This window comes from Colossoma macropomum, unplaced genomic scaffold (assembly GCF_904425465.1).
Source record: "Colossoma macropomum unplaced genomic scaffold, Colossoma_macropomum, whole genome shotgun sequence".
In the NCBI taxonomy this organism is placed as follows: domain Eukaryota; kingdom Metazoa; phylum Chordata; class Actinopteri; order Characiformes; family Serrasalmidae; genus Colossoma; species Colossoma macropomum.
In genome coordinates this window covers 35,634,150-35,651,403 of record NW_023494787.1, presented here as the reverse complement: position 1 = coordinate 35,651,403, position 17,254 = coordinate 35,634,150, and the positions used below count along the sequence as shown (strand labels likewise).

The window sequence follows — 17,254 nt, the reverse complement described above, 5'->3', positions numbered from 1 at the left end:
AGTCTTAGAAGTTGCCTGCTTTTTAAGCTTCTCACAATCCAAGTAATCCCAAACATATTCAGTGATGTTGAGATGTGGAGTGGCCAGTCCACTGTTCTGAGAACACCAGTAGCTTCTTTGTTTCCCAGATGTTCTTCTTTTTGTCTATTACCTTTTCTCAGTAATGACTTCTTGACAGCTACACATCCTTTCAGACTCATAGTGTTGAGTTGTCATCTTACAGTGGAAGGATGGTCAGAAACATCTGTGGATTTTTCAGATCTGAAGTAAGAGTGAAGCTTGATTTTCTAATTAGAAAGCTTTAAGTACTGTTTATCTGATGGTGACAGTTTTGGTGGTCTACCAGATTTTGCACAGTTGCTAGGAGTCCCATTTTCTCTAGATCTTTTACTATTTTATAAAAGTCCATTTTTTTTCTTATTTTCCTTTTGACTTTCTGCTTCTTTATATAATCTTATATCTAAGCTCCTCTAAAATATCACCTGAAAAATAAGTTTTACTTTCTTAACTGTTTTGACTGGAAATTAAATAATTCAAGGGTGATCACTGACTTTACACAGTACTGTAGTTTAGACCATGCATCATGAAATATTTAATGTAAATGCTGTTTTCGTATGGTATAAAAATGAGACATTTTTGATATAATATGATATTGTGTAAAAGATTTATATATTTATTATATGGAGTGCAGAGCTCAGGCAATCAATAGTATATATATATATATATATATATATATATATGTATGTATATATATATATATATATATATAAAACTCTATTACATTAGTAAACTATATAAAGGAAACAGCATATATGCAAACAAGCACATGTCATATTTAAAAGCATATTTTGCTTGAGAATTGTAATGAGGTTTTGATATGTGCAGTAATTCAGTGCAACCCTGTGGCTCCAGTTCCATGTTGTGACAACCGCTGTGGCTGTGAATGCTTTCCTTTTATTCCTACCGCCGTGGAACATGCTAGACGTTATCTACATCACCAAAAAGAAATTCTTTACACCCAGAGAGTTGTTCATTCAGAACATCAATTTACCACCCACTGCTACATTCAGACCCCAAATTCTGAAGAAATAAGTCCCATTTACATTTAGCAACCAAATATTCCAATTAGATACAAACAAATGAAGGGGAGCTCATGCTTTTGACAGAAGAACAAAATCTTAGCAGCATTTATCCAAATGCTAGTATCAGAGACTGAAGTAAAGCAGATCAAAAAGAGTTTTTTTGTGGCGGACAATACAGTTTATTTCAGCTACAGAATAAGAGTGAGAGCAGAGGGAATACGACATCAAGTAATGATTACAGTTTCATATAATACAGTGGCCCAGTTCCAAATGTCTAAAGAAGTGCGCACTTCCTGTCTTTCTACTAACTGATACCCAAATGGGTGGAAAAGGTGAGGGGGGAAAAAAAATACATTTCATGCTGCATTCAATCCAGGGCAGAATTACTGTAATTACAAGCTTCTGACTGAGAAAAAAAACACACTCAAGTGTCACTTGTCAGCTGTAATTATCAGCTAGAAACCCAGGCAGGAAAATGGAGCCTGAGAGTTAGTGAGAGGTCTGACGTATAATGACTGGCTCTCGTCTCTTTGGAATAGCACGCCTCAAAACCATGTGATTTCAGTTCATTCCTTCCATTTCACATCAGAAAAAGGCAGGAAGATGGAGAACAAAGTTTTTTAAAGTACCGTTTCTAACCTCAAAGTGAATGAGCATTGTGAACTTGGATTACCAGGAAGTACCAGCTTTGAAGAAGTATAAAGGTTAAAGCTGTTTTGCTGTCACTCAGCCCTTGGTAAGAGCAGCAACTATAAATGAAAAGAAAAGATTAAGAACGCACTTCTGGAGGGTTTTGGAACAGGGCCAGTCTTAAAAAGGGAATAGCACAATGCGCACAGTGCAAGTATATCGTCACTACCATTTAACGCGTACTTATGTGGACCTATCCGATCAAGTAGTACACTTTGTAAACATATAGCTAATATAGTTCAGGTGCTAAAGCTAGTAAGGAACTTCATCCAAGGGCAATGGTGCCTTTATGCCTTCACCATCTTAAACACACTTAGCAGAGGTAGGGAAAAAAGTGGAAGCCAGTGGTCCAATACTAAACACACTAACCCCTTCCCCTTGACACTTACTGTGAAATGTTAAGGAGTGAAACCATACAAGCTATGACTCAGCCAGTATGCAGTGTAGAGTTACTATCATTACTCTCACTTACAGACTCCAATTGCCTCCATTTGTCTAGGATAAGTGGTTAGAGATTGGACATGGATGTGCTGTGTCTGGACTCTGTGATCATTCTGTGACTCAGTGAAACCTTCTCTATGCCCGCGCGTTGATGATGTCAACAAACTCGGGCTTAAGAGAGGCTCCGCCCACTAGAAAGCCATCAACATCAGCTTGGCCAGCAAGTTCCTTGCAGTTAGCCCCTGTCACGGAGCCTAAGAGAAAGAGCGGAGAAAAAGAACAAAATATGTTTCATTACAAAGTGTTAATGCTTTACACGCAAGTCTCTACACAGATGCTTAAATCAACATGAGTAACCATGTGCCTTAAACCTTCAAATAGCAGTAATTGTGCTTTCATAGATTTGCAAGTTACCCATGCAATGGGCACTAAAACAACCCCATACAATGACAGATGCTGACTTTTGAACTTTATGCTGGTAACAATGGTACTTTACTTCTTTGGCCCAGAGAACATGATGTCCATTATTTCAAGTCAAGTCAAGAGGCTTTTATTGTCATTCCATCTATGTACAAGTACACAGTGGAGTGAAATTACGTTCCTCCAGGAAGAAGGTGCAACAAGGAAGTGCGAACGTGCAGACAGAGTGCAAACAAAAATTAAGCTAGAAACAATACAATAAATTAAACAGACATTAGACACAGTGAACAGACCGGACAGTGTAGCACCGACACAGCACAGATTTCTGGACATGAGGTAGTGGAATAAGGTGCAGACATATTTAACATGATGTGATCTGTAAGTTACGTCAGATAACATACATACACAGCAGTTACTGAGGTAGTAAAACAATTACTGAGGAAGTAAAAACAGTGTAAACACAGTATTAGCAGCAATGTTCCAGATAGTGCAAGTAGAGCATCAAAATAAGTGTATGAGTGAGTGGGGGTGGGGGGGGGGTTAGTTCAGTCCTTGTGAGTTTAAAAACCTGATTGCTTGAGGGACAAAGCTGTTGCAGAGTCTGGCAGTGATGGCACGGATGCTCCGGTACCTTCTGCCAGACGGCAGCAGTGAAAAAAGTCTGTGTGAGGGATGGATGGGGTTGTTCACAATGCTGGTGGCTTTGCGGATGCAGCGTGTGGTGTAGATGTCCATGATGGAGGGGAGAGAGACCCCGATGATCTTCTCAGCTGTCCTCACTATGCGCTGTAGGGTCTTGCGGTCGGAGGCGGTGCAATTCCCAAACCAGCTGCTCAGAATGCTCTCCACAGTCCCCCTGTAGAACATGGTGAGGATGGGAGGGGGGAGATGAGCTTTCTTCAGTCTCCGCAGGAAGCAGAGGCACTGCTGGGCACTCTTGGCTATGGAGTTGGTGTTGAGGGACCAGGTGAGGTTCTCTGTGATGTGGACACCCAGGAACTTGGTGCTCTGGACGATTTCCACAGCAGAGCCAGTGATGTTGAGTGGGGGGTGGTCACCTCGCACTCTTCGGAAGTCAACAACCATCTCCTTAGTTTTGTCTACATTCAGAGACAGGTTGTTGGTTCTGCACCAGTCTGTTAGCCGCTGCACTTCCTCTCTGTACGCTGACTCATCATTCTTGCTGATCAGACCCACCACAGTTGTGTCATCAGCAAACTTGATGATGTGATTTGAGCTGTACTTTGCAGTACAGTCATGAGTCAGCAGGGTAAACAGCAGCGGACTGAGCACACAGCCCTGAGGGGTGCCGGTGCTCAGTATGGTGATGCTGGAGATGATATTACCTATCCTGACTAACTGAGGTCTCTTATTCAGGAAATCCAGCACCCAGTTACAGAGGGAGGCGTTCAGGCCCAGCAGGCTCAGTTTTCCAATCAGCTGCTGAGGGATGATGGTGTTGAATGCTGAACTGAAGTCTATGAACAGCATTCTGACATAAGTGTCTTTATTGTCCAAGTGGGTGAGAGCCACGTGGAGTGTGGTGGAGATGGCGTCATCTATTGAGCGGTTGGGGCAATATGCAAATTGCAGTGGGTCCAGTGAAGGAGGAAGCTGGTCTTTAATGTGCCTCATGACAAGCCTCTCAAAGCACTTCATGATAATTGGAGTGAGTGCAATGGGACAGTAGTCATTGAGGCAGTACATTGGAGACTTCTTTGGCACAGGGATGATGGTGGTGGCACGTTGGAACGACTGCAGTGCTCAAAGAGATTTTGAATATGTTCGTGAGAACATCAGCCAGCTGTTCAGCGCATTCTCTGAGCACTCTGCCCAGTATGCTGTCGGATCCTGGAGCTTTTCTTGGGTTGACTCTGTGTAGAGTTCTCCGCACATCAGCTGTGGACAGACACAGTACCTGTTCACTTGGAGGAGGTGTGGTTTTCCTCGCCGTCGTGCAGTTCTGTGCTTCAAACCGAGCATAGAAGTTGTTTAGTGCGTCTGGAAGGGAGGCATCACTGTCACAAGCAGGTAAAGGTGACTTGTAATTGGTGATGGCCTGGATGCCCTGCCACATGCGCCGTGTGTCAGCAGTGTTTTGAAAATGTTCATGGATTTTCTTTGAGTAGGCACGCTTAGCCTCTTTGATGGCCCGGGAAAGCTTGGCTCTTTCTATCCTGAGGCTTGCTCTGTCTCTTGACTTGAAAGCCTTGTCACGGGTTCTCAGTAGCATGCGCACCTCTGCAGTCATCCATGGTTTCTGGCTGGGGTGAGTTGTGACAAGTTTGGAGACAGTAACATCAATGCACTTGCTGATGTAGCCAGTCACTGATTCTGTATACTCCTCCAGGTTGATGGAGTCACCGGAGGTTGCTGCTTCTCTGAACATCTCCCAGTCAGTGTGCTCAAAACAGTCCTGAAGAGCAGAAATAGCTCCTGGTGGCCAGGTTCTCACTTACTTCTGGTTTGGCATGTCTGATGAGCGGTTTGTATGTTGCAATGAGCATCACAGAGATGTGGTCTGAGTAGCCGTAGTGGGGACGGGGCTCAGCCCTGTACGCGCCGGGGATGTTTGTGTAAACAAGATCCAGCACGTTAGCCCCCCCCCGGGTTGCAAAGTCCACATACTGGTGAAATTTGGGGAGCACTGACTTCAGATTTGCATGGTTTAAATCTCCAGCAACAATAAACAGTCCGTCTGGGTGTGTGTTTTGCAGATCGCTGATAGCGCTGTACAGCTCATTCAGTGCGGCGTTAGCATTAGCACTGGGAGCTATGTACACCGCTACTATGTACAGCATATATAGCTCTCTTGGCAAATAAAATGGCCTGGCTCTGACAATCGCAAGCTCCACCAGCGGTGAGCAGTGACTAGAGACTAGTGCCGCGTTTCTACACCATTCAGTGTTGATGTAAACACACAGTCCCCCACCTCGAGTCTTACCGCACAACTCAGCGCCTCTGTACGCGCGGACAGCTCGCGCAGCTCTTCCTGCAGTTCAGTTGGAAGTAGAGATTGAGATTGAGGCTGATTTCTCAACTGTAGCAGGCTCTGGCGCTGGTGCTGGTTGACGCAGTCATGATATATAGTTTTGGTCAGGTTACACAACAGATAGTAGACAAAAAACAGCAAAAAAGCACCGTTTTGCTGTTCCTGAAGTGGCCGCTGCAGCTACCCACCGCGGCGCCGGAACCGGTGGATGTTTATTTCCATAAACATCTGAAAGTTCGTCTCGTTAGACCATAATACATGTTTCCACTGCGCATCTGTCCATTACAGATGAGCTCGAACCCAGAGAAGTTGGCAGCGCTTCTGGATGTTGTTGACACACAGCTTCCACTGTGCATAGTATGGTCTTAACTTGAATTTGTAAATGTAGCGATTAATGGTGTTCACCGACTATGGTTTGTCATATTTCTGAACCCATGTGTTCGTATCCATCACAGAAACATGCCTCTTTTAAACGCAGTACCGTCTGAGGGGTCAAAGGTCACAGGCATTCAATTATGGTTTTCAGCTTTGCTTTTTATGCACTTTTTATGCAGATTTTTTTTAAAAAGAATTTTTTTCATGCAGATTTTTTTTAAAAAGAATTTTTTTCATAAGAATGGTTGGTGAATAAGGCCCAATGATCCAAGATCAGGTCTCATCAGGTCATGGAATTTTATTTAGTGTTAGATAAAAAGCAAAAGTTGATCTCAGATCAGTATTATTGCTCTAATAAGTTTGATAAATATGGGCCAATGTTCCTAACCTTAAAATGCTCCAACTTTTTGGAACATGTTGAAAATTTCAGAATGAGCATGTATTTACAAAAACCAATGATGTTGATAAGGTGAAACATTAAATATATTGTCTTTGCACTGTTTTTATTTGAATACCAATCAAAGTGGATCACTGCTTTCTTTCCTAATAGTATGAGAAAAGCAAATAATTGGAATTGGGTTTTATTTTTTTTTTCTAGGTGTATAAATGGCTGTGCTAAGCAGGCACAAATGATACTTTTCTAATGTCAGAGCAAATCGAGGGGCTTGGCTTGCACTGTAATCAGCAGTATATTCTCTGAATCAGGGCAGGACTGATAAATGACAGAAAAGCACTTGGGTTTCAAACCTACCTCCATAGAGGATGCGCACAGAGTCAGCCACAGCCTCTGAGATATTCTCCCTCATCCAAACTCTCAGCTTCTCATGCACCTCCTGGGCCTGGGGCAGAAGGGGGGGGGCAAAGAGAGGTCACATACAGATATAAATGGTCACAAACATGTACACATGTCACATGTACTACACTCAGTAATATACTGAATACATGGCAACTGTAAGGTGGAATAAAGGCCTGAGGCAGCCCCACAAGTTTTGGGCTGGACCCCTTAGTTATAGCAAAGGGAAATCTTTATGCTACAGCATATAAAGACAAAGTGAGGCCCATGAAGAAATAGTCTGGAAAGTTTGGGGTGGAAGAACTTGATCGGCATGTACAGAGCCCTGGCCTCAACCCTATCAACAGCTTTAGGATGAATTGGAATGTTGACTGCAAGACAGGCTTTTTTTGATCAACATCAATGCCTGACCTCACTGATGCTCTTGAGGCTGAATGGAAATAAATTCCTTCAGCCACACTTCAAGATCTCATGGAAAGCCTTCCCAGATAAGTGGAAGTTATACAGTGAAGGGGGATCTAACTCCATATTAACATCCATGGTTTTGGAATGAGATGTTCAACAAGCACATATGGATGTGATGTTTGAGTATCCACATTCTTTTAATTGTTTGCTTTTTACTTGTTTGTTTGCTTTTTGCTTTTTTTGCTTTTCAAAACTGTTGTATAAAAACAATATAAAACTGTCTGTTATCATGAAAAAACATCATTCCTCATCACAGCTGTGACGATCTACAGCACTGGCTAATTCACAGCAGTGATGCTGCTTACAGTCCACCTGAAATTAAAATTGACCTTGTTAGTTCATGTATCTGGAGACCACCTTTCATTTATTTAATTTCTAGTCATTTCTAGTTATTTATTTAGCACTAGAGAAAAAAAGAAGAAAACATTTAAAGGAAAAGAACACGGAAGCCTCAACAACCAAATATAATAATTTTTTCCAGTATTTAGTATGTGTCCACCTTTTGCCTTCATTACAGATTCCACTCTTTTCAGGAGACTTGCTTTTAGCTTTTCAAAGAAAATTGCAGGGATATTTTGCCAAACCTTCAAAGTTCAGTCTTAGAAGTTGGTTGCATTTTCTGCTTCTCTCGATATAAGTAATCCCAAACGCTTGGAGTAAATGTTAAGGTCTGAATTCTGGGGTGCCAGTCCATTGTTCTGAGAACATCAGCAGCTTCTATTTTCTTTTCTCTTCTTGACAGCTACACATCCTTTCAGACTCTTACTATTAAATTGCTTTCACACAGTGGAAGGATGGACAGAATCACCTGTGGGCTTTTTCAGATCTGAAGTAAGAGTGGAGCTTGATTTTCTCCTCTCTCTCAAAGATGAAAGTAAGAACTGTTTATGATGAACTGATGGTGACAGTTTTGGGCGTCTACCAGTTCTTACACAGTTGTTTGGAAGTCCCATTTTCTCTGGATCATTGTTTTGAACTACAATTGTTTCCTGAAAATGATTTTTTTTTGACTGGCAATTGAATAAACAGAGGATGTTCACAGTACTTTGTGTGTGGCCCAACGGAATATTGACAAAATACACCTCAACATAAAATCAACATTCCATTAGATAACAATAATACATTCAACAGACTATCCTCCTGTTTCAAATATCACTGAAAGATGAACATGTTCTTTGCAGATTACTAAGAGGCAAGCACATGCTTGTAAAGAATTTTAACATGCCACTTACGCTGAAGTTCTCAGACACACAAAATCCATGCAACAAACCACACAGCCTGTACAAACATGTCTCTAAATGTCCTGCAAACCTGTTGACCTCCATCTTGCCACTTTGCTTAATAAGATCTGTCTCAGTATTCTCACAAAGGACATCCTGCTGTCGAGTTTCTTCTTCAGGCTTTTGGATTCTCTGAGTTTGTCTACCGTGTTTTCCTGCTATTTTAGTCAATTGGTCTTCTTTTTGGTCACCATCCAACATACATGGATTCTTGAGTACCATCCAATTAAACACAATGAATCACCATTTCAAAACATTTCAAAATGTGGGAATGGTTGAGGAACACAATGGGTATGTTGATCAGTGTACAACCTTATTCAATTTCTAAAGCACACACTTCAATCTAAAAGTCAAAATAAGAGTGGAAAGTGTGTGAATATATGAACAAAGGAATGTCTCAGATGATAAATACCTACCTGTTCTGGTGTGGCAGTTTTGCCGGTGCCAATAGCCCAGACAGGCTCGTATGCCAACACCACTTTACCCCAGTCACTCACATTGTCTGCAAAGGATCACAAATAAAAGACATACATTATGAAATTCCCAACAGTATTTCCCAGCATGCATATCTCCATACAAACAGAAACAGTACATGTGATTAGCAGCCCTTAACTGCTATTGTGTGATTAGCAATCACATCATAACTATATCCTGAGTGATAAACTGTTAGGAGACAATAAATTATTATTAATCTTATAATATTTTATATTATAAAATTAACTATTCTTGAATTTTTGTATACAGTGGAGTCCAAAGATCTGAGACCACTACTAAAAATGGTTCTAATTTGCATTGCTTTATCCTTTTAACAGTTCATTACAAATGACATTATCAGCAAAATTTGAAAAGAAAAATCTTTGAAATATTTTCATGAGTTTCAGAATTTATCAATATGTGTTATATCCCTCTTTTGCTTTAATAAGTGCTGGCATGGACAATTTTGTGCAAAAGCCTCTGATAAGTAGATCAAAACCTGAGAGTCGTCTGAACACAAGCTTCATTGGATGGAATAAGACATTTAGAAGACCCTAAAACTTAACCTTTTTGCACAAAGGCCCTAACATGTTCAACATCACAAATTAGCTTTTGACCAGTGACCTAAAATGATTTTATTGGTCAAAACTTTTACTTGTTACATTTTTTTTCCAAAATTCTAATACATTATGTTGTTTATTTCCAAGTTTAAAAGAAACAAAGTTTCAGTGTTCATGACCCAATGTAAGTGTTTTTAATCAAAGGATTTATCATGTATACAGTACTGTGCAAAAGCCTTAGGCAGACAAGAAAACTATTTAAAACTATTATACTTGGCAGGAAGATTAGTAAAAACCTTTTTTTTTAAGTAATTCATATTTTTGTATTCATATTTTGGCTAACACAATAAATCACAATGTTTTGTTTATTTATGTATTTGTATTTATTCTAAAATTACTGTGTTTGTGAACAAATGCTCCTGCTCTCTTTGCTGGCCTGGATATGCAAAGTGGTCAGTTTCATTTTTCATTTGTGCTCATAGGTGAGATGCCAATGTTAGAGGAATATCACCACCTACTGTGCTGAAGTGGTATAAATGAACACCAGACTGAACAATGGATTACAAAAGCATGGCTTACTTGAACACTTCTGAATCAGCCCAAGATTCAATTTTCAAAGGGGATGTAAATAACATCATTCAAGGTGGTCAGATGTGGAATGCATTGAAGAAAAACTTACAGACAAGTTTACTTTACACTGGTGGTGATCGGAGGTCACAATGTCTACAACACAAATGTAGCCGTTTTATTTTTTGCCCAAAATGACCAGCGAACCTATTTCGAAGTTTTTATATGTAATAAACATGTTAAAACTGTCTAAAAATTAGGTTTTCTGTCTTACAACACCCTGCATGTACCTCTTCACTATTAACGTATTTTGAAAAGAAAAAAAAAACTTTTTTAGGCCACAATCATATGTCAAACCTTTCATAAAACAATGTTTCAGGCATCAGGTAATATTCATAACCATTTCATGTACTAATTGTCTGTGAGTGAGCTTTTAGAGGCACTAAAAACTTTGGACATTTGGTTTCTGTCACCACCACTGTGAACAGTTTTGGATCATTATGTTTCTCTACAATGGAGCGTTTCACATCAAATCACTCTAACTGACTTTGTTTACATTCTAATGATTTTATTATGTAGAAATGTTGAAATATATGTGGAATTCACCTTAAAAATATTTACATTTAGCAGACACTATTTTTATAGATGCAATTGCAGATTGTTGATTTAAAGGAATAGTTCAGGGGAAAAAAAACAAGGCTAACATGGCTAACAAACACTGGATATCAGCAAATTGTACATTTTTTTACCTGCAATGACTTTGGTCTGGGCAAACACCACTTCCTCTGTGGTCCCAGCCTCTCTTTCCTCCAGCTTTTCACCAATACACGCAATCACTCCCAATCCACTCTCCAGTGCATGAGCCACCTTCTGACCAATCAGCTGCACAACAGCACATATTCACAACACACAAAATCAGAAAGAGAAACTGACATGGAAACGATGAACTGGGTGCTGCGGTTACTGTAGGGGAGGCCAATATCACGGTATGTTACTGTTATTGTGCTAACTGACATCACAATATGCTTTCATATATTATTATACAACAGTTAGTTCCAGCCACGCAAGCTGATTGGTTGAGAAGCGTTCTATGGCGAAATAACAGCATGTATCACTCATAATAACACACTGTATCACTCCGCTGAGACGCCGTAAGCAACGTAAGATGCTTTACAGCCTGGCTGGAACAAAAACGGAGCTGGAGGACAAACTGCTGGCTGTGCAGCAAGTGAGAGGAGTTTGTTACTCTGATGCAGAAACAAGCTGCTTGTTAAGGAACTATAATTTGGTGGAAGGATTTTCTAACATTAAAACATTAAATGCCACGTTCACAGCCCAATTTATTTGTTTCTTACTTTATTTATTTAACTGTTGTATAAAAGCTATAGAACACTCAAGGTCGTGTGTTAACACACTCCCTCTCGTGTTCTATTACTTAATTATGTCATGTATCGCCAATACTTGTAGAACACTGAACAAGTGCATGTATCTCAATAAAGATTTAGCCCAGTTATAGGGAGTATGTAATCAACCACGAACTGCTTTTGTAGGCTTTTTAAAATGTAGCACCAATGTTTGTCCCAGTGAATTTTGTCTGTTCTGAGATTATTTACCAACCTCAGAAAAACAACACATTGTAATATATATTATGTATCAGGTATGCTATATTTTTGACATACCTCCCACCTTTACCTTAGTGTCTCAGTGGTGAGTTATTTACAAAGATGTGTTTAAGTGTTGAAGAGAAAAAGTAGACTAAAATAAATGTATGTGACTGGACAGTACTTATTGCAGCTGATGAAACATTTTACCTCATCGCTTTCACCAAAGACGTGCCTCCTCTCTGAGTGGCCGAGAATCACCCAGTCTACACCACAGTCCTTGATCATTGCTGGGCTACACCACCAGGGTGTCATGAAAAACAGTTGGTATCATTATTACATTAACATGAAAGACTGAGATGTTTGACACACACTGATTAAAATTAAAACAAGAAAATAAAAATAACTAACAGTACCTGATCTCACCAGTAAAGGCACCCTTGGCCACCTTGTAGCAGTTTTGGGCAGCTACACCAATCTTGGGGTCCAGGTTGGATTTGGCATAATCCAGGTAGATAGAGGGGGCTCCACACACCACCTCTGCGGGGGAAAAAACGCAACTCATAGATACAGAACACATAGATACAGAATTTCATGTGGCTGAACAGAAGCGAATCCGCAGTCATGTTCCAAAATCTACTGTAAAGCCTTCCCAGAAGAGTGGAGGCTGTACTAAGATGTGAATAGAAAATGATGTCTCAATACTCAATACGTCTCACTGATTTGTATTCCTATAGCCGATAATATAATTGTGTTTCCCAGGTATTTGGCATTAACAAGTACTGCTAATTTAGAATTTGAATTTGACTGTAATCTACACTCACTTGTATTTTATAGCTTTGAACTACATACATCTCTCTCTCTCTCTCTCTCTCTCTCTCTCTCTCTCTCTCTCTCTCTCTCTCTATATATATATATATATATATATATATATATATACACACACACACACACACTGTAATTGTTGAGGGTGAGATCCCTAAAAATCCTTGCAATTCCTGGCTGAGGAATGTAATTTTTAAACTGAATATTTCACAATATTTCTAGTCCTAGTACTAAATTGTCCTTCTCCCACTTTTTCTAGTACGTGTTTCCAGCATCAATTAAAAAAAAAAGGAAGTTCATACAGGTAAAGCTGTCATTCAAAGTAGATTTATAAATCACAGCTTTCTGTTTTTATTTGCATTTTACCAACTGTCCCAACCTTCTCAGAACTGAGTATAATAATAATAATAATAATAATAATAATAATAATGACGACAACAACAATAGTAATAATAATAATAAAAATAAAAAAAATACTGGAGTTGAGGGTCCCTGTAATATACAGTAATGCAGGGGCTATTCTGGTCAATTTATACACTTTTTTATTTTTTTTAGTCATATAATTGTAAATACATGGATATACAGCAGTGTTTATATAATGTCGATACTTCTACTTCATAAAAAGACTTTTTATCCAAATAACACTACTTTATTTCTGACTTTCATTGTTTCTAGTGTAAGTCCAGAATGCAAATGAACACTGCAACTATTAATTCACAGAACTCAGTTTTGCTGAACATATTCTTCTCTAATACGTTAGCCTGCCATTAAAACTATTTTTCAGCATACGTAGGGAACACAAGGACAACAGATAAAGGAAACACCATTAAAGTTTTAACAGAATTCTTGTAATATCTCTCACTGTTTATACAACCTAGCCGGACTAAAACTAACACAGCGGTTCATTCGACACTGTAGATTTTTTAGTGTAGCCTTTGTTTTACTGTATGAGGAGGATTCAAATACAAAATAACAACTCTCCAACACCAGGATGGGACATTTATTCGTACATAGCAATTCATAAAGCGAGTGGTCAACCCTTCTCAGACTGAGCATCTCTGATGTTGAGTCACTAGCCAATGTCAAAATCGCCCTGCCTGACTATGCGGTGACTGCAGTGCGTCTGCACATATATTCACTTTACCATCTTCATCCGATTTTACAGTTTTATCATGATCACCACCACCACCACCACCACCATCACCATCACCAACACCAACACCAACACCAACACCAACACCATCACCATCACCATCACCACCCATATGTGGTTTTGTAACACAGAGCTTCTGACTGAGGAGCGGACGGCCTTTGGAGGTCAGTGTATCAGGGCAGGTGCTGCAGCCTACGCGAGGAGGCTTAATGTATATAGCTGAAAGATACCTGTTTCATCGTGGAGACTGGCCGTGTTCAGCATTGTTATGAGTTCGCCAAGACTCTCCTTGTTGCCATTCATTTTCCAGTTTCCTCCAACGAAGAATCTTCTGGCCGACATGTCTGCAAACCGTTGAAGTAAATAAAGCAAGAGCACAGGCCTGAAGTTACCACAGCAACACACGGGGCTTAAACTACGACACGAGATTGGCTAACGCCCCCTTGTGACGAAAGCGTTTAATGATTGGCTTATGGTGTCGAGGCTCAGCGTCATTCTAATTGTGAATGCGGGACATTCAAATATTAACCAATCATAAAAAAGCGCATCACGTTTTGCTTTGCTATAGGCCCGTTTCTTGCCATCTCAACGTCTATCATTGTCGGTCCGCCTGGTGGACAACTTGCTTAATAAAAGCGTGAAATATTATTTACAAACGTAGGTTACGTACTTAGGCATTAAGCAGCAGTGTAGAAAAATAAATTATGTTTATTCACCCGCCGGGCCCACTTAATAAGAGATCAAATTAGCGAGTTATGTACACTCTTAACGAAAGATGGTTTAAGTGTTCTTTAGTGAAGAAAATTGTTTTATATAGAACCATTTAAAGAAAGAACCCTTTGCATGATTAAAGCTTTCTTTGCATGATGAAATGGTTCTTTAGACTGATGGAGAATGTGTTATATATGGTTCTATATAAAGCCTTTTTTGAAAATGGTTCTGTATAGCACCAAAAATGGTTCTTCTATTTTTACAAGCTTGACATTGTGATGATAAAAGAACTTTTTTGGCCCCCTTGTCAAAAAGTTTCTATATAGATCCATCTAAAGCAAATTCCCCTTCAATCTGAAGAACGCTTTCATGATGCAAAGAACCCTTTCAAAGTCAAATCAAAGTTTATTTACACAACAGATGTTGTCACAAAGCAGCTTTACAGAAAAATCCAGGTCCAAGCCCCCATGAGCAAGCCAATGGCGACAGTGGCAAGGAAAAACTCCCGAAGAGCAAGAGGAAGAAACCTTGAGAGGAACCAAGGCTCAAAAGCGAAACCTATCCTCCTCTGGTCGACACCGGATAATAAACAGCGTTAGTACAAAGTATTATAGTACAAAACGGGGAAAACAGGTGGAGCAATGGTTAATTAGATTAGATTTAGTTTATGCAGTAGCAGCAGCAGTAGCAGCAGCAGGAGCAGCAACATCGGGAGGGTCAGTTTCATCATGCAAAGAGTTCTTTGAGTTTCGGGTTCTTTAGTGTCTTTATTAAAACACCCCAAAAAAAGCACATTTTTTAAGAGTTTATAAGAAAAACAGCATTGTTAGCTATTCCAATACTAACACTCTAAAAGTCTGGGGTCAAAATACATTAAAATCATGAAAAAATTATTTAAAAATCTAGTGTAGGTGAAATTGACCCTACATGATGGACACTGCAACACGATTACAGTACTGTCCAAAGGTATCCAGACACCTTTTCTGATTACAACATAGAATCTCCATAGAAAAGCATTGCCAGTGGACTAGTATGCTCAGGAGCAGCCACACTGGAGCCTAAGGCCCACTGACCTGCTCACTTTAGGGATTTGTAATAAAGTTGTGGTTGAGCTTAGAGTTGTAGATGATTTTGTTATGACTGAGAAAGCTGTAGAAAATAATAATAATACAAGAAATAATATAATAAACACTCAGTATGCTTAATATTTGAAACATGGTAATCAAATCTCAATGCATTTAGCTTATAAAGAAATGACTATGAATCAGTGATTATATGTTATTTATTTATCATTTAAATTGTTACCTAAAAATTTTAAATTCATCAATACAACATATTACTGAATAAAACATCTTAAAACACCTGGGGCCACGTTACAGAAATTATTATAGACTTAAGAAGTTTCTGTAAGACAGCCCCTGGTGTCTAACGTAGAGGATTCCAGTCTATGCTGTAGAAGTCATTACTGAATAAAATGACAGTAATTATTAATATGACGAAAGTGTCCAAATTTGTAAACAGAAGTTGACATATATTATTTATTTTATATATATATATATATATATATATATATATATATATATATTTTCTAGTTGAAAGTTGAAGAGAAAAAGGAGGATAAAAACAAATAATTTCCAGTCAAAATGGGCACAAGTACAAGTTATTAAACATAAGATTTAAAAAAAAGTTGAAGGAAAAGTGTTCAAAAAGTTTTAAAAAGATAAGGAGAAAATGGGACTCCTAACTACCATGCATTAAAACCCCCAAAACTGCCATCATCAGATAAAGATTACTTAAAGCATTTCAAACTCTTCATCTTTCAGAGAAAAGCAAGCTCTACTCTTGCTACAGATCTGAAAAAATAAAGACTATGGATCTAAAAGGATGTGCAGCTGTCAAGAAGCCATTACTGAGAACACTGTAAAAAGGTCTGCTCAACTTACAATGATATAGTAACTGATTACAAGGCTTTTCTTGAGTTGACTCAACTTGATGACACAGTTCACACAACTCAAACTTCTTAGTTGTGTCAAACATTTTCCCATCTAGGTCTGCATCTCAGTTAGATAAACAAAATCGAAACTTGGCATTTTTTACTCAGTTTCCCCACTAGCTGGCACTCCATCTACCCTCAGTCCCATCTGGCATCTTCCTCTTGGGCTTCCGGATATGGACAGCTATGGTACTGCTGAGATTCAAACTCATGATCTCGGGATGGATTATTAGACAGTTGCACCACATGAGACTGTGCCATGCTTTAAAGTTAAAACAACACATATTTTCTCCAGAGTATTAAACATTTGTAGAAAAATCTGAGTTGTTTCATGTGTTCCTGAGTGGTGCAGTGGACTAAGCTGTTACCCTGACAGGAGGTTGTAAGTTTCAGCTCCAGTGATGCCTTAGCCATCCATAAGTGTGTACCCAAGAGGAAAAATGTCTAGTAGGATTGTGTGATGGAAAGAGTCCTGACAAGTTGGTTTTATTTACCTAACTGAGATGCAGAGCTAAAAAATTAAGAACATTTTGACTCACTTAAGAAATTTGAGTTGCGTGAACTCCTCAAGTTGAGTCAATTCAAGAAAAGCCATGTAATCAGTTACTATATTATTTTGAGTTGAGCTGACCTCTCATTTTTAACAGTGAAGAGGAAAAATAACATTTGCAAATCAAACAAAGAAGCTGCTGGTGTCCTCAGAACAATGGACTGACCATCCCAGGGCCCGGGCCTCAACATCAGTAAATGTGTTTGGGATTATTTGCATCATTAGGATCCACAATAAAACCAACTTCCAGGACTTCTGTGAACTTTGTGGGATTAAAAAATA

The 17,254-nt window shown here is 39.2% G+C and overlaps 1 protein-coding gene across 1 annotated transcript; it reads right to left on the bottom strand.

Moving 5' to 3' along the window:
* Nucleotides 1-1,236: 1,236 nt before the first annotated feature.
* tpi1a (triosephosphate isomerase 1a) lies at nucleotides 1,237-14,151 on the bottom strand. Its single transcript, XM_036567123.1, has 7 exons — nucleotides 13,949-14,151; nucleotides 12,157-12,280; nucleotides 11,951-12,035; nucleotides 10,889-11,021; nucleotides 8,955-9,040; nucleotides 6,752-6,839; nucleotides 1,237-2,467 (listed from the first exon to the last, which is right to left on the bottom strand). Exons 1-7 carry the CDS (start codon nucleotides 14,058-14,060, stop codon nucleotides 2,349-2,351), a joined length of 747 nt encoding a protein of 248 aa, XP_036423016.1. The 5' UTR covers nucleotides 14,061-14,151; the 3' UTR covers nucleotides 1,237-2,348.
* Between the last annotated feature and the right edge of the window lie 3,103 nt (nucleotides 14,152-17,254).

What these genes read in the sequence shown, in the direction of transcription:
- tpi1a (XM_036567123.1), bottom strand. Translation starts at nt 14,060, where the DNA reads ATGTCGGCCAGAAGATTCTTCGTTGGAGGAAACTGGAAAATGAATGGC. An exon ending in CAGTCTCCACGATGAAACAG is followed by an intron (nt 12,281 to 13,948) that starts GTATCTTTCAGC and finishes TTTCCCCCGCAG; the next exon opens with AGGTGGTGTGTGGAGCCCCC. An exon ending in TGTGCGCATCCTCTATGGAG is followed by an intron (nt 2,468 to 6,751) that starts GTAGGTTTGAAA and finishes TCTTTCTCTTAG; the next exon opens with GCTCCGTGACAGGGGCTAAC.